The sequence below is a fragment of the Muntiacus reevesi genome, chromosome 3, assembly GCF_963930625.1.
Source record: "Muntiacus reevesi chromosome 3, mMunRee1.1, whole genome shotgun sequence".
In the NCBI taxonomy this organism is placed as follows: domain Eukaryota; kingdom Metazoa; phylum Chordata; class Mammalia; order Artiodactyla; family Cervidae; genus Muntiacus; species Muntiacus reevesi.
Window position 1 is genome coordinate 158,662,052 of NC_089251.1, and position 17,377 is coordinate 158,679,428.

At 53.5% G+C, this 17,377-nt stretch overlaps 1 protein-coding gene across 6 annotated transcripts in view; it reads left to right on the forward strand.

Annotated features, from left to right (window-relative positions):
* Positions 1–17,377, forward strand: part of RPS6KA2 (ribosomal protein S6 kinase A2) — a 331,320-nt gene that overhangs the window by 294,561 nt on the left and 19,382 nt on the right. For all 6 annotated transcript variants that reach the window (XM_065930995.1, XM_065930997.1, XM_065930996.1 and 3 more), the window contains 3 exons: positions 1,600–1,702; positions 8,414–8,544; positions 9,614–9,739. In XM_065930995.1, coding sequence (XP_065787067.1) covers positions 1,600–1,702; positions 8,414–8,544; positions 9,614–9,739 — 360 coding nt within the window. The remainder of the gene's footprint in view (positions 1–1,599; positions 1,703–8,413; positions 8,545–9,613; positions 9,740–17,377) is intronic.

A 17,377-nucleotide genomic window follows, 5' to 3' on the forward strand; every position in this document is an offset into this window, starting at 1 on the left:
ATGAGGTGACCAAAGTATTGGAGTTTCAGCTTCAACATCAGTCCAGTAACTCAATTCCTGATGAAATCTCTTCACCCAGGGCTGGAAACGACCAAGTAACGGGAGGCTCGATTAGCTCACTTTTCCTCCTCCGAGGGCTCCCGAGTGCACACCCCAGCTCCGCGTGTGCACGCGCGGCCGAGGCCGCCCTGAACGAGGGGAGCCCAGCGGTCAGCGGTCCGTGCGTCTGTGCAGGCGGCACCTGCAGGGTGTGCTCTGGCGGGGTCTCCGCTGAGGCGGGAAGAGTCTGGAGACCCAGGCCCACCCCCCGCCTGTGCCTCTGTCACCCTTGACCCTGGAGGGGGTCTTACCTAACCTATTATAGCTTCAGTTTTCTCGTCTGTAAAATCGGTGGTAAAATCTGCTTTCTCGAGTTCTTGAGAGACTGGGAGCAGCCCAGACAGGCCGCTGCATCTGTTTGCAGACCCACCTGTCATAGGCCTGGTGGAGCCTGTGGAAGGACCACAGGCTGGAGCCCTGGGAAGGGCTCCATGTTCCCAGCCGGGGCCTGGGGGGCCCGCCGGTGAGGCAGGCTTGGGAGAACGCGTGCTGCCAGATTGCAGCCAGACCCTCTCCTGGTCTCCACGCCCTGCCGCGGGGGTGCACGGCTCCCCACGATTGACGCCACCTGCTGCCTGTTGCCAGGGCGATCTGACTGAACCCAGGCCTCCCATTCCCAAATCCGCCTGGGCGGAACCCCTGGCCCACGCCTGGCATCACCAGGCCCTGCCGTTCCGGCACCCACCTCCCTCCTCAGACGGGCATCCCGGGCCCTGGGGCTGCCCCCCTAACTCCCCCCACAACACGTCAGCATCATCCGTCGCGAGTCCTGCCCGGCTCTGAACGCCTTTGTGTTGCTCCTTAAAAGCAATCAGCGAGGGGTCAGGCTTGGAAGAACGTATGTGAGGGGGTGCCCTCGAACTCTGTCCAAGGCAGTCACCGTGAGACTGTCAGACGCCAGAAGTGGCCGGCTCTCTGACAGGCGCTCCGAGGGCCTGTTCAAGTCTGCAAAAACGTTTATATCAACCACAAAGCCCGACTCAGCCCCTGGACTTGAACAGAGGGGTCTGGACGCCCGAATCCGGGATCAACCGGAATAGGTGTTCCAGGACATGCACAGACCCCGCGGTGCAGGTTAGGGGGACGCAGATGGGGTCGGTGTCCCCAGAAACCGGCGGCATCTGAGCTGCTAGCTCCCAGTTGTGGGGGGACGATGCAGAGGAGAAGGGCTCTTCCTGCTGGTACCTGGGGGGGCGGACGTGACTGACCTGTCAGATGCTGCTTGAAGCAGATTCTACTGCGCAGAAATGATTGAAACTGTTGGGCTAAAATCAGTGTTTAGATGTCCCCAAAGCCTTTGCCCTGGAGCCACGGCCCCCACGGCTCCTTGTGGACGATGTGGCTCCGTCTGTCCTCAGCGTAACGTGTTTTCGGGGTGCTCCCGCACATGTCAGAGCTATGGGAGAGGCTCGGTGCCCTGGGGGGACACAGGCGGCCCCTCCCCCGCATCCCCCCAGCCCCGCCGACCCTCAGCCCCGCCCCGTCCTGCCTTCCCTGCAGAAGCTGTACAGAAAGGAGATCAAGCCGCCCTTCAAGCCAGCGGTGGGCCGGCCGGAGGACACCTTCCACTTCGACCCCGAGTTCACGGCGAGGACGCCCACAGGTGCGTGCGGGCAGGGTGGGGTGGCCTGGGCTACTTTCCCATGGGGGGTCCTCTGGCTCGGCCAGGTGGGGCCAGGCACCCCGGAGTCAGAGGGCCCGACGTTCAAGGGTGTGTCCAGGGGCAGTCACCCCCAGGTCTGTTTGATGTGCTCATTTCTCTGCTTGTCGTAAAGACGCACGTGATGGAGCCGCCTCTCCCGGGGGACGTCGGGCCTGGAATCTCCCCCGTGCTCTTGCTCCTTCTGCTCGCTCTTGGCCTGAGTTGCCGATTCCAGGGACTCACCCCGGCACATTCGAGAAAAGAAGCTCGAGGCAATGAAAGTCTCATTTAATTAGCAGTTTTATGGGAAGAGGGAGGCTGTCAGCCAAGTCTGTAAATGCATGAACTGTTGATCTTATTCGTGCAAAGAACCAAACAGCTGTTTGAAGCGTTGCGTCAGCTCCTGTAGCTCAGCAGATGGACTCGAGAGTTTAGCTTCCACGATGCATCCTGAATTACTCCTAAAGTCTACCAAATTCAATCAGAACTGGTCAGCTCCCTTTAAAAGTTGTCATTCTGTGATATTAATGGCAAGCCACTCCAATATTCTGCCTGGGAAATCCCATGGACAGAGAAGCCTGGTGGGCTACAGCCCAAGGGGTCGCACGGAGTCGGGTGGGACTGAGCAACTGCGCATGCGTTGACTTTTTTTAAATACAGTGAGTGTCTTTGTCTGCCCAGTTGGCCGTAGCAAAATACCGCAGACTGGGCAGCTTCAAGTACAGAAATTCATCTTGGTTTCCCATGAGAGCCCTGTCCTGGTTTGCAGATGGCTGCCTCCTCCCTGTGTCTTCAGGTGGCCTCACTCTGTATCCGAGAAGAGAGACAGAGGTCCCTGGGGTCCTCCTCTGATAGAGACAGCAGTCTGTTGAATCAGAGCCCCACCTTTACGACCTCACTTGCACCCTCAAGGCCCCTTCCCCCAGTACAGTCACTCTGGCCTCCAGCAGGGGAATTCTGTGGGACACAGTCCAGTCTATCACAGTGAAGGCATGGTGGTTTTGTCTGAAAATAAAACGTAACAAGCCCCTTCTGGAGATTGTGCCCACTCTTCAGGTGGCTCAGTGTAAAGAATCCGTCTGTGACGCAGGAGACACGGGTTTGACCCCTGGGTCAGGAAGATCCCCTGGAGGAGGAAATGGCAGCCCCTCCAAATAGCCTGGCAGGCCACAGTCTGCAGGGTCGCAGAGTCGGACACAACTGAGCGCCTGAGCGCGCCTTATTCTGGAGCCTGGGTGGGACACGCTCAGCCGGTTGCAGCTACTGGGGCTGCGTGCTGGGAGCATGGGCTTCCCCACGCTCTGCTCACTGCTGTTGCTCAGTCGTGTCTGACTCTTTTGCGACCCCGTGGACTGTGGCCTGCCAGGCTCCGTCTGTCCATGGGATTTCCCCGGCAGGAACAGTGAAGTGGGGTTGCCATTTCCTGCTCCTCTCTCACTGTTCAGTCCAGTCCAGTCGCTCAGTCGTGTCCAACTCTGCGACCCCATGAACCGCAGCACGCCAGGCCTCCCTGTCCGTCACCAACTCCCGGAGTTTACTCAAACTCATGCTCATCGAGTCGGTGATGCCATCCAGCCATCTCATCCTCTGCCGTCCCCTTCTCCTCCTGCCCCCAATCCCTCCCAGCATCAGGGTCTTTTCCAAGGAGTCAACTCTTTGCATGAGGTGGCCAAAGTATTGGAGTTTCAGCTTCAGCATCAGTCCTTCCAATGAACACCCAGAATGATCTCCTTTAAGACGGACTGGTTGGATCTCCTTGCAGTCCCAGGGACTCTCAAGAGTCTTCTCCAGCTCTCACTGTTACTGATTCTGAAATCGTCTGTGATTTAAAAGACAATCATGAAATAAACAGACAATCAAATACGACATATCAAGTGGATAACGTTACAACAGAGAATCCACTTGGCTTTCCACATCACCGAGGGGGCCCTTTCGGGATGTGAGCTCTGTGCAAACACAGAGGTGGGGCGATAGGCATCCGTGGGGCCTGGAAGGCGCCTGTGGACCCCCACAGAGGAGGCCCTAGGACCCGAAAGGAAGCGGATGTTAGGCGCTATCAGTTTGGGAGTCGAGGCACAGACACTCACTGGTCTCTTTCGGGTCCTCCTGCAGCCCCCAGATAAAACCAAGACCATCCTCAGGGTCAGAGCCTGCCGAGTGAGGCCTGCGGTTGCGGTCGGGGGTGATCAGTCGCTACTGCAAGATTTCCATGACTGCTCAGGAGGTGGAGACCCGGGGGGTGTCCTCTAGGAGAGAGGGCGGGGTGCTCACCCAGCTCTCAATGTCCTCGGGAAGTCCTGTGTGTTGGAGGTGAGGGGCAGCCAGTCCTTCCTTTTGGCAGCACTGACCCAGTTCACAGACTCAGGTGGACTTTTTAGCCCCAGAGGTTGTAAAGACGGAGCAGGAAGGGGGATTCCATCCTGGCTGTGCCCTCAGCTCAGCTGAGCAGGTCACCGTCCGCCCCCTCCGTGGCTTACCCAAACTCCACGGAACCCAGAGAGGGTTAACTCCAGCAGAGGACTCCGCCGTAGCGAGCACCCTCAGCGCCTCCAGGTCCTTCCTGAAAGGTGCACGGTTTCACCAAGGGTTTCCGTCGTTTGGAACTGTGTTTAAAATCCTGAAGTACAGACCGGATTTGTGTTCCCTGTCAAGAAAATGCTAATGCAGCCAACTGAATTATTCACCTGTGCATGTTTTTTGTATCGTCCGTGAAGAATTTAAACACCAACCTAGTTGGCCTGTGTGGTTAGCGGGCTTTTTTTAAAGCACATCATATATCTTTTGTGCAGAGAATTCAAGTTTATTTTATTATTAGATAAAGGAAAACATAGACACAGTGCATTTTAATGCTGTCCAGAAATGGCTTTTTTACCCCTTACTATTTGGATTTCTCTGATCAATTGTACTCACTGCAGGACCCGATTTGCCTTTGAGGAGGTAGTAATTGAAATGCCAAGACATAGAAAAATAACTCTGTGTACTCAAAAGAGACCAGACTGTTCTGAGCACATGATTCGAGTTCATGACTGTGAACGGGCAGCAGATGCGGTGCGGCCCTGGAGCAGCGGGTGGTCCACGCCCTGTGTCAGACTTGGACGCACCGTCGGGATTCTCTACCGCGGTCTTCAAGTCTTTCATTTTTAGCTTAAGCTGCGGCTAAAGCTGGTGGACTTTCCCTGACGACACACCAGCTGCCCTTCCGAGTCTGCTGACCCATGGGAGATGCCAGCCTAAGATTTAAAAGCACAACAAACAAGTCAGAAATCACTCCCAGGATCAACGAAGATTGACTGTACTCAGCTTTAAATTTCCTTTCCTCCGACTCACACGTTTGCCCTTCTTTTAGTACTGAGCTAGAAGTCGGTGTCCCCAGCCGATTGTAAAGCATGTTAAACGTTATAGCTGCCTCTGCCACGTGGTCACATCTAGCCGCACGGACCAGTGCTGGCTGATAACCTCTCCTGAGGTCCGTGTGAACCTCAGCGGGTCTCTCCTGGGTCTGAGCAGGGAGACGCACCCCGATAGAAGGCATGGCCCTGGACTTCACACCTCTTCGACGGTTGAAGTCCTTGCTTACTTGACCCACAGACTTTCTCCATTCGCCCGGGAAGGTGTATCAGTTCAAATTCGTAGGACGCTACATCCCGCCCGCGCAGACTCCCAGTTGCTGTAACTGAGCCTCCATCCAACTCGGCCTTCAGCCTGTATGTGGCTCACCCTAGATCCTGGCGTGGGCTCGAGTTCTTCATCCAAACCTGCACCTCTGGGCTTGATGGTGGCTGAACCAACGCTGTGTCCCTGCGCTTGGTGCGGACCTCGCGCAGGACTCGGCACCTGGGGAATTTTTAAGAGCAGGCAGATCTCAGAGCCAGAGTTCTCTGCAGGGAAAAAAACAGCCAAATCCGGCCCGGGAACAAAACCTTTTTGCATGGCGCTTGCTGCCTCTGCCGTCTCAGTGCATGATTTCCACATGCTAGAAACTATGCAGCTGCGTCTTAGGCTTTTTAATTAAGCTTCTCCAGTCTAGCACGCTGGCACCTTACTTCCAAGTGCAGTCAGCTTCGATCTCACTCACTCGGGTGACTCTGGAGCCCTCTGCCAGGTCGACATCAGGGGCTGAGACTCGCGTCCTCGTGGTCAGAGGTGCTGAAGGGAGTGGGCCAAGCCCGCAAAGTCCCCGTCACCCCGCGAGGTCTCCCTGGAAAAGCCGTGGGGGCTGCCCGGTCACAGCTCGTGGTTTAGCTCCCAGGTACAGATGGAGCACCCCAATTGCCTTTCCCCCAAAGTATAATGCTCAGGATGAAAACGCACATTCCTGCAGCAACTGACCCCCACCCCACCCCGCCCCACCCCCCTGCTCCACCAGGAAAGCCTTAGTTTACATATTGTTTCCACGTCAAAATAAAGTATTCAAACCAAGTCAAGAGATGCGCTCGTGCTCAAGTCGTGTCCGACTCTGTGCGACCCCATGGACTGTAGCCCGCCAGGCTCCTCCGTCCATTATTCTATAAGCAAAAATACTGGAGTGGGTTGCCGTTTCTTCCTCCAGGGGATCTTCTTGACCCAGGGATCAAACCCAGGTCTCCTGCAGCTCCTGCACTGCAGGCGGATTCTTTAACCACTGAGTCACGTGGGAAGCCCAAGTGAAAACAAGTAGAAAAGCAAAGGCCCGCTCCTATGGCCTTTCCAATCCCACTTGCCAGCGTTTTCTAGATAATTCAGATTTAAATTTTGCATATATACCTGGTAAGAAAAATTTAAATCCACATTATATACTTTATATATTATTATAATTTATTATTTATAACGTATGCGCTGCACGCATGCGTGCTCGGTCGCTTTAGTCGTGTCCAACTCTTTGCAACCCCATAGACTGCAGCCCGCCAGGCTCTTCTACCAGTGGGATTCTCCAGGCAAGAACACTGGAGTGGGTTGCCATTTCCTCCTCCAGGGGATCGTCCCGACCCAGGAATCAAACCCACGTCTCCAGTGCCTCCTGCACTGGCAGGGGCTTCTTCACCACCAGCACCACCTGGGGAGCCCCCGGTGTACGACAGGACTTCTTATATTATTATATGTTGCTTACGGCCTTTTTGTAATGTGCTTTAGAATATATTAAGGTATTTTTTATTTTTTCTCCCGGTGGGTATGCTCTACAGCATATTTTCTCTTCTTCCACTTGACCAGCTGTTTTGTTAGCTGACACAGCCGTGTCTCAACCTGGGCCTCGTAGCCTTACTAGTGTTACCTGCACCCAGACCAAGCGTCCTGATGATACGGATGCAGCTTTACTGGCTGCAGCAACAGTTACCCCACATGGATGCAGCGTGGTTTCCTTGATGATAAATATCCAGGTTGTCGCCAGAATTTTTTTTGCTGTTACAAATGTTGCTAAGACCAACATTTTCTACATTTATTTCTAATCACCTTAAAGTAATTCTGTGGGGTAGGAGAATCACTGCTGCTCTTCAGAAGGCAGGTGGATTTATGCTTAGGTAGACACTCCACGTCAGCCTGGCAAAGATTCTGCGGACTTGGGCTCCCACCCACCACTGCAGAGCCAGCCCTGACCAAACCCGCACTTGCGAGGGCTCCTGGAGCAGGAGCCGATCTGTCAGGCAGCGTGTTACCCCGGTTACCGTGCCCCCATTAGAGGGACCGAGCGGCCTTCTCAGGTAGGAGCGCCGTCCGTTCCCTCCCCCATTTTTTTCTGGGCCTTTCCCCCTTTTCTCACTGGTCTCCAGGAGCTTTTTGCATAATAGAGAGTTTTGTCTGTTATATATAATGCAGATCTTTTCTCTCTGCCGGTCTTTTATCCTTTTGTTTTCCTTAATGGTGAACTTGAAACAGGACCCATCTCAGCAGCAGTCAAGCTTTCGAGCAAATGCCCAGAGCTTAGAGGGGTCAGCGCTGAAGGTCTCCCTGAGGGTCTGGGAGCAGAGCGTCCTGCGTGCTGCGGGCGGGCCCCTTGGGATCCTCGGGGGACAGAAGGGTCACCCTGCTGGGCCTGCATCCATGTGCCTTGTTCTGCTGAACCGAGACACTCAGAGTGTGGCCTCCCGGCCTGCCCGCAGTGACAGCTCACCCCGAGGTTGCTGGTGGCTCTGGGCTCCGTCTGGAGCGGGCAGGGCAAAGGGCTGTGGCTCAGAATGAATATCGAATACGTTGTTACCAATGATCATCCTGAAGTTTTTGTTCTGAGTATTTTTGCTGCAGTGAAAGTAAAGTCACTCAGTCGTGTCCAACTCTTTGTGACTCCATGGACTGTATTCAGTTCTCCAGGCTAGAATACTGGAGTGGGATCCCCCCTTCTCCAGGGGATCTTCCCAACCCAGGGATCAAACCCGGGTCTCCCACATCGCAGGCGGATTCTTTACCAGCTGAGCCACAAAATAAAGTGCGGTTTCTTACAGCTCAGCCTCTCTGATCTCAGTTTTACCTCCTCGTCTGAGACACACACACCCCTGTGCACACACACCTCACACCTACGCACACTCACCCACACACACAGCTCACACACCACACACCTACGCACACTCACCCACACACACAGCTGCACACGTGCACACACACAGCTCACACACGTGCACACACACCACACACCACAGGGTTTCTGCACCGCATCGTGGCTCAGCTCCCCTGGAAGGCTGATTCTCTGGTTGTTGCCTGCAGACTCACCCGGCGTCCCCCCCAGCGCCAACGCCCATCATCTGTTTAGAGGATTCAGTTTCGTGGCCTCCACCCTGGTCCAGGAGCCCTCGCAGCAAGATCTGCACAAAGCCACAGTTCACCCCATCGTGCAGGTAACCTACCGCCGTCCAGGCGGTCCCCCGAGTCCAGGCGGTCCCCTGCTGTCCAGGCGGGCCCCCGAGTCCAGGCGGGCCCCCCGCGTCCAGGCGGCCCCCGAGTCCAGGCGGGCCCCCGCGTCCAGGCGGCCCCCCGAGTCCAGGCGGCCCCCGCGTCTAGGCGGCCCCCTGCGTCCAGGCGGCCCCCGCGTCCAGGTGGTCCCCATCACGCAGGGCCTCTGCAGAGCCCCTTGGTTCACTCCCCCACCTCCCCAGGGTCCTGAGTGTCCACCGTGGTGGACGCCCCGCATTCATGCTAAGACAGAAGGAGTCCTGGGAGAATGTCACCGTGCTGTGTCTTGGGTCAGAGCCCAGCAGGGCTCACACTGGGGGTCTCCTGTGCAGAGTCAAGGAGGCACCCCAAGAGAGCGGTTGGGTTTGTGGGCGCCAATTGCCATCATGAAATGCAGTTTCGGGGGCTCAGCAGAAGTGCCGCCTTTATGAGGAGGTCTGCACGGCGTGAGGGTGAGCACTGTAGACTCTCACGGCATCAGGACTGCCTCCCCTTTAGGAACCGAGTCGGTGCGCTGGGTGCCTTGAAAGGCCACGTTCCTCTCCCCAAGGCCCTTTGGGAAAACACAGCTTGTCTAAAGCAGACAGCGCTGTGGCCGTGTCACCGTAGTGGGTGACTCTGTCTACACCCTGAGGCAGCAGGTGGGGATGGGGCGGGGCGTCAGGGGTGGGATTTCCATCAGGCGTTGGCATCCAGACCCGGCTCTGGACACAAGCGCCAGAGCCGCCGCCTGTGTCTCGGGGCGTCTGACCTCTCCCCTCCGGATCCTCACTCCCTGGGCCCTTTGGGGGAAGCAGGCAGGGCAGCCGACCCAGGGGCCTGACCTGAAGGATGGGGACGCTGGGGTTGCGATCTGGAACCACCGCCAACCAGCCCTGTGACCGTGGTCGGAGCCCGCCGCGCCCGCCTGGCCTCGGCGTCCCCGTGCGCGCAGGCTGGAGCCCCCTGAGCGCCCGCGTTGGGAGCACGAGAACCGGAGCCCCCTGACCCCGCTCTCTGCCGCTGTCTCCGCAGCAGCTACACGGGAACAACATCCACTTCACTGACGGCTACGACATCAAGGAGGACATCGGGGTGGGTTCCTACTCCGTGTGCAAGCGCTGCGTGCACAAAGCCACGGACGCCGAGTACGCCGTGAAGGTAAGAGCAGGGCGCCCGGGCGTGCGTCTGCATCTGCGGGCCCGGGGCGGGAACATCCGGCTTCGAACACCCTCTCAGGCGTCTTTGTCCAGGCTCTGATGTGGGCAGTTCCGTTTGCCTTGGTATCAGGTCACTTCTTAAAAAGCTATTTTGCAAATCATGAGTGTGTTCTTCTCCAGTCAACCTACCTAAAGGGTAGGCAGGTACTGACCGCCTTTAGTAACTTTCCACCTGAAACACTGGGACAGAAGCTTTGGGTGCTCGGAATTTTAGAAAATAGAGAGTTGGGAGATGGGCAGTGCACCTAGGGAAGGAGGGGAGGAAGGGGGGAGGGATGAGGAAGGCAGCTACCATCACCAAACTTAAATCAAAGAGATAAACAGACGCAGATATTTTGTAACATTTGCAAAAGCTTCAGCAGAGAGCTGGCAGTTTTACCCTCAACATCAGGCCCAGTAAACAGTGACGACTGTCTACCACCCAGTTTGGCACTCTCTCCATCCTGCCTTTTGCTTCTGTAATTGTTGCTAAATTCAATATTTGATCTGGAAATCCAAAATATCAGTTTCTTGCATTTTCTGGTTGGTAAAATGTGGACAGTCAAAGCTATGGTTTTTCCAGTAGTCATGTGTGGATGTGAGAGTTGGACCATAAAGAAAGCTGAGCACCGAAGAATTGATGCTTTTGAACTGGGGTGTTGGAGAAGACTCTTGAGAGTCCCTTGGACTGCAAGGAGGTCGAACCAGTCCATCCTAAAGGAACTCAACCCTGAATATGCATTGGAAGGACTAATGCTGAAGCTAAAGCTCCAATATTTTAGCCACCTGATGCAAAGAGCCGACTCACTGGAAAAGATCCTGATGCTGGGAAATTGAAGACAAGAGGAAAAGGGGATGACAGAGGATGAGATGGTTGGATGGCATCACCGACTTGATGGACATGAGTTTGAGCAAACTCCAAGAATTAGTGAAGGACAGGGAAGCCTGGCGTGCTGCAGTCCATGGGGTCACAAGGAGTCAGACACGACCAAGCAACTGAACAAAAATGTGGATGAAAGCTAAAACTTTCTGCTAAAGTCATAATCTGACTTTTGCGAAAAGCATGACATGTGCGTGTTCTCCCTCCATGAGGGTGAGAGCTGGTCTGTTCACCACTTGCCCACTCAGCTGGCCAGGAGACGCTTGAGGACCCAGGTCCAGCCGATGGTGTTGTGGCGATCAGCGCACCCTGGCTTATCCCAGGATGGCGCACGTGACAGTCCCCTGCTCTTCAAGGAGCCTCTGGGGACAGATGGAGCCTGTGCAGCAGGCAGTGGGGTGAGAGGAGTCGTTCCAGACGCTGTGATCCCCTGAGCTCCGAGAAGATTGTTCGAAGCGATGGCTGCGATGCCATGGCCTCATCCCGCCCCACCCCCAGCTCCCCGGCCACTGCTGGGAACAGATACTCCTCGTGTCCAGCGGGACATCTTCCCAGTGCCTCGCACCCCGAGGACATGCTCAGCCCTGGCAAAGACACCAGCCCCAAGCATCACAGGTCCCTTGGTTTAACTGGGGCTGGGAATTTATGGCTTTGTGACAATATATCTTGAATTCCTCAAACAAAACAGCGTGTTTACATTGGAGGAAGCCTCAGTCTGTGCATTCCGTGGGTCTGTGGTCGTCAGCCTGCCCAGCGTCTTGACCACGTCGAGGAGCAGTTGACAGAAGGAAGTATCGCAGGATTTTAAGTCCCTGGGCGGGTGGGGTTGCGGCTGCAGTGGGGCCACCCCGCATGTCGGTCTGATGTGTTTCGGGGTTTGGCTCAATGAGTTTCAGTTTTCCTCGTCCTCGGGAGGATTTAATGGGATATCAAACGATGCTGTTCCCATGTTCAGACGAGCTGATAGGAGAGAGGAAGCCCAGGTCCTGCGTCGACGAGAGGACTTCAGTTTTAAACATATTTCACGTGCTTCGTAAGCCTGCAGGGGCTTCTTAAATTCTTTCTGCGCGGTTCATCCCTCACAGAATTTCTCTGGACAGTGTGTTGGGTGGCCAGCAGCAGTGCTATAGACTATCAAGGCTTCCGCTGAGTGCAGAGAAACGCGTCTATTGTTCAAAGCCTCCCGACACTGGTGCCCTTCCAGAGCGCAGCCTGACACGGGAGGTTTCTGAAAATGAGCCCCCGCGGACAAAGGCAACGGTGTCTTTTCCCCAGCATCCGCGTATCCAGTTCTCACCAAAAGACACCATCTGAATTCAACTTTGTCAGCAACTGACTTCTAACTCCGTCCCCAAAAATCAGACCCCATGCCTGGCATTTCCGGAGATTCCAGCCCCAGTTTCTTGGGCACTGAAGCCGGGAACTGTGGCTGCAGGTGATGGTGGGAGTCCGAGCTGAAGTTGAAGTTCCTTGAAGTCGAATCCTCGGGGTTCCCTGGACATTCAGGGCAGGTGGGCGTCGCAGGGACCGCCCTCATGGTCTCTGAGCCCCTGGGGGGTCGTGGTCCGTCGTTGGGAACTTGCCTGGATTAGGCGAGGAGGGAGGGGCACCTCCCAGTGAGAGGCGCGCCCAGGACCCTCGGCTGCCTTGGGGCACGCTTACCCGCTCACCCAGCGTCAGCTCCTCCATCGGGGGGGGGCAGATGCCCTGTTTGGGTTTCCTTCCGAGAGGAAAGCCGGCAGGAGTCACATGGCAGAGAGCGTTTAGGACAAGCCCATCTGCTCCCAAAGCTGCCCGGCGGCCCCCCTGCGGCTCCCCGCTCTGTTCCCTCTCCAGCGTGTCCAGGAAGAACACAACGGACGTGTGTGTTGGCTCTTCTGTGCTCCGCTGACCTCACGGGCAGCAGCGCCACACTTATTGATGGAGAAGCCCAGAAGCTTCACGACTCCACGTGTTCCGGATGTGACGCGGACCCCAACTCGGCTGCGAGCGGATCCTGGCTCCGCACACGCCCTGTTGATCTCCAGCGTCGCCTCTTGGCCACAGCGGTGTGCAGACCCCGCGCTGCAGACTCTTGGACGAGACGGGGTCGGTTTCATTCGGAGACCATCCAGTCGTGTCCTCAGTGGCCTTCAGGGAGGGGGCGGGGACGTCCCCTCTGGGTGCAGAGCCGCAGGAGGAGACCGCGTCCCTGGACAGAAGGGCTGTGGGCAGAATACGCGGGCCTTGCCTGAGGCCATCACACGGGGTGGTTCTGCCCCCCGGGGGAACACGCGCGTGGGGCGGGAGCCGCTCCTGGCATGTGTGCCCAGAGGTCAGGGTGTTGGCCCAAATCCCACACAGGGCCGCCCCCCGGTGCCCCAGAGACTCAGCCTCCAAGGCCAGGCGTGCCGAGGTTGGGAACCCCAGCCTAAAGCACAAAGATAAAGGAGCATGAGGTAGACAAACCCGGCAGCTGGTGTCTGGAGATGAGGGCGGTTTCCTTCTCTGCGGAGCCTCTGCTTGCTGTCCTGGTAGCTGGGCGGCCGTGCACCAGGAGCACGCTTCGTGCAGGGTGGGACAGCCCCTCGCTGTGACCGAGCCGGGGCCGGGTGCGGCCCCTCTGAGGGGCCTCGGGGCCAGTTCTGAACCAGCAGCCTCCGAGCTCAGGGTACAGCTCACCGCGGCTCTCACATTCCTGGAAATATCACTGTGTTTTGCTTGAAGTTTATGTCAGCCTTATAAATACCTACTTTGGTATTGTAACTACTCTATCATCACATTAACTGCCATTTAAGTTAAACTGCAATTTCAGTTCTAGGGCTTTATACCAATATACTGAAACCAACCTACCCGGGTATTCGCCCCAGAAACAAGAGTGCTGGGTTTGCACTTGTTCTCCGCTGCATTTTTATACTCGGGTCCTGAGTTAGCGAGACTACATGGAATAGCGACTCAGTGGCTCTGGGAGGGAGTGGAGGATGGGGGAGTCTGGCGTGCGGCAGGCCGTGGGGTCGCAAAGAGCCGGACACGACCTGGCGACTGAGCAACCAGAGTCTGGTCCCTGGGCGTGGTCCCTGCCCCCCACTGAGGCAAAACCCACCAGGTGCCGGGATCCCCCGCCGGGAGAGCCCGACCTGGGAGGACACGATGCTGACCCCCCACCTCAGATTCATCATCATCCCCCCACGCGCCTGCCTCAGGCTAGGATGGCTGAAGGGAAAGAACCGCGGCGTTCTCTCGGGCACATGGCAGTGAACAGATGTGCCCTGCTTTCTGAGACCTCAGAGCTGTTCTCATGGGAATCTGATGTGAGACTCAGGTCCACCTTTGTGTTGACAGCCAGCCCCAGAGGCTAGTGGGAGGAGATGAAATTGTGTAAGACTTTGAAATAACCCAACACACAAACTGCATAGATGCGAAAGCGTTAATGCACCTTTCATTTAAAATAAGATTGAAATGGAACCAGTCATGAACTGCAGAAGGTAACTATGAATGCGTAGGATTCAAAGGGGACATGTGTATTTGAAAGGACAAGATCATCCATGTTCTTATTTCATGAGAGGTTCTGCACGCACTTTGTAAAAATTGCATGCAGTTTTGCTTTTCTTTCAGTTTTAGGTCTTTGTGGCTTGACATTACCAGGTGCGTATTCTAGTCTGGGCCAGTTTGTACATGGTCCCCCCGACTCCGCAGTGGTTTCCTCACTCAATTCAGCTCAGTTCAGTCGCTCAGTCGTGTCCAAATCTTTGTGACCCCATGGACTGCAGCACACCAGGCTTCCCTGTCCATCACCAACTCCGGGAGTTTACTCAAACTCATGTGCATTAGGTCGGTGATGCCATCCAGCCATCTCATCCTCTGTCATCCCTTCTGCTCCTGCCCTCAATCTTTCCCAGCATCAGGGTCTTTTCCAATGAGTCAGTTATTTGAATTATGTGGCCAAAGGATTGGAGTTTCAGCTTCAGCATCAGTCCTTCCAATGAATATTCAGGACTGATTTCCTTTAGGATGGACTGATTTGATTTCCTTTCTGTCCAAAGGACTCTCAAGAGTCTTCTCCAACACCGCAGTTAAAAAGTATCAATTCTTCAGTGCTCAGCTTTCCTTATGGTCCAACTCTCACATCCACACATGACTACTGGAAAAACTACAGCCTTGACTAGATGGACCTTTGTTGGCAAAGTAATGTCTCTGCTTTTTAATATGTTGTCTAAGTTTGTCACATCTTTTCTTCCAAGGAGCAAGCGTCTTTTAATTTCATAGCTGCAGTCACCATCTGCAATGATTTTGAAGCCCAAGAAAATAAAGTCTGTTTCCATTGTTTCCCCTTCTATTTGCCATGAAGTGATGACACCATATGCTATGATCTTAGTTTTCTGAATGTTGAGCTTTAAGCCAACTTTTTCACTCTCCTCTTTCACATTCATCAAGAGGCTCTTTAGTTCCTCTTCACTTTCTGCCATAAGGGTGGTGTCATCTGCATATCTGAGGTTATTGATATTTCTCCCAGTAATCTTGATTCCAGCTTGTGCTTCATCCAGCCTGGCATTTATCATGATGTACTCTGCATATAAGTTAAATAAGCAGGGTGACAATATACAACCTTGACGTACTCCTTTCCCAATTTGGAACTAGGCTGTTGTTCCATGGCTGGTTCTAACTGTTGCTCCTTGACCTGCATACAGATTTCTCAGGAGGCAGGTCAGGTGGTCTGGTATTTCCATCTCTTTCAGAATTTTCCACAGTTTATTGTGATCCACACAGTCAAAGGCTTTGGCATAGTCAATAAAGCAGAAGTAGATGGTTTTCTGGAACTCTCTTGCTTTTTCAGTGATTCAGAGGATGTTGGCAATTTGATCTCTGGTTCCTCTGCCTTTTCTAAATCCAGCTTGAACAGGTGAAGTTTTCTGCTCACATACTATTGAAGCTTTGCTTGGAGAATTTTGAGCATTATTTTGCTAGTGTCTGAGATGAGTGCAATTGTGTGGTAGTTTGAACATTCTTTGGCATTGCCTTTCTTTGTGATTGGAATGAAAACTGACCTTTTCCAGTCCTATGGCCACTGCTGAGTTTTCCAGATTTGCTGGTATATTGAGTGCAGCACTTTCACAGCATCATATTTTAGGACTTGAAATAGCTCAGCTGGAATTCCATCACCTCCACTAGCTTTGTTCATAGTGATGCTTCCTAAGGCCCACTTGACTTCACATTCCAGGATATCTGGCTCTAGAGGAGTGATCACACCATCGTGGTTATCTGGGTCATGAAGATCTTTTTTGTATAGTTCTTCTATGTATTCTTGCCACCTTTTCTTAATATCTTCTGCTTCTGTTAGGTCCATACCATTTCTGTCCTTTATCAAACTCATTTTGGCATGAAATGTTCCCTTGATATCTAATTTTCTTGAAGAGATCTCTAGTCTTTCCCATTCTGTTGTTTCCCTCTATTTCTTTGCATTGATCCCTGAGGAAGGCTTTCTTATCTCTCCTGGCTATTCTTTGGAACTCTGCATTCAAATGGGAATATCTTTCCTTTTCTCCTTTGCCTCTCGCTTCTCTTCTCTCAGCTATTTGTAAGGCCTCCTCAGACAGCCATTTTGCTTTTTTGCATTTCTTTTTCTTGGGGATGGTCTTGATCACTGCCTCTTATACAATATCAAGAACCTCCATCCATAGTTCTTCAGGCAGTCTGTCAAATCTAATCCCTTGAATCTATTTGTTACTTTCACATAATTATAAGGGATTTGATTTAGGTCGTACCTAAATGGTCTAGTGGTTTTCCTTACTTTCTTCAATTTAAGTCTGAATTTGGCAATAAGGAGTTCATGATCTGAGCCACAGTCAGCTCCCAGTCTTGTTTATGCTAACTGTATAGAGCTTCTCCATCTTTGGTTGCAAACAGTATAATCAATCTGATTTCGGTGTTGACCATCTGGTGATGTCCATGTTTAGAGTCATCTCTTGTATTGTTGGAAGAGGGTGTTTGCTATGACCAGTGCGTTCTCTTGGCAAAAGTCTGTTAGCCTTTGTCCTGCTTCACTTTGTCCTCCAAGGTCAAACTTGCCTGTTACTCCAGGTATCTCCTGACTTCCTACTTTTGCATTCCAGTCCCCTGTGATGAAAAGGACATCTTTTTCTGGTGTTAGTTCTGGAAGATAGTGTAGGTCTTCATAGAACCATTCAACTTCAGCTTCTTCAGCATTAGTGGTTGGGGCATAAACTTGGATTACCGTGATGTTGAAAGATTTGCCTTGGAAATGAACAGAGATCATTCTGTCGTTTTTGAGATTGCATCCAAGTACTGTCTTTTGGACTCTTTCGTTTACCATGATGGGTACTCCATTTCTTCTAAGGGATTCCTGCCCACAGTAGTAGATATAATGGTCATCTGAGTTAAATTCACCCATTCCAGTCCATTTAAGTTCATTGATTCCTAAAATGTTGACGTTCACTCTTGCCATTTCCTGTTTCACCACTTCCAATTTGCCTTGATTCAGGGACTTAACATTCCAGGTTCCTATCCAACATTGCTCTTTACAGCATCGAACCCTGCTTCCATCAGCAGTCATATCCACAGCTGGGTGTTGTTTTTGCTTTGGCTCCATCCCTTCGTTCTTTCTGGAGTTATTTCTCCACTGATCTCCAGTAGTATATTGGGCACCTACCGACCTGGGGAGTTCCTCTTTCAGCATCGTATCTTTTTGCCTTTCCATACTGTTCATGGGGTTCTCAAGGCAAG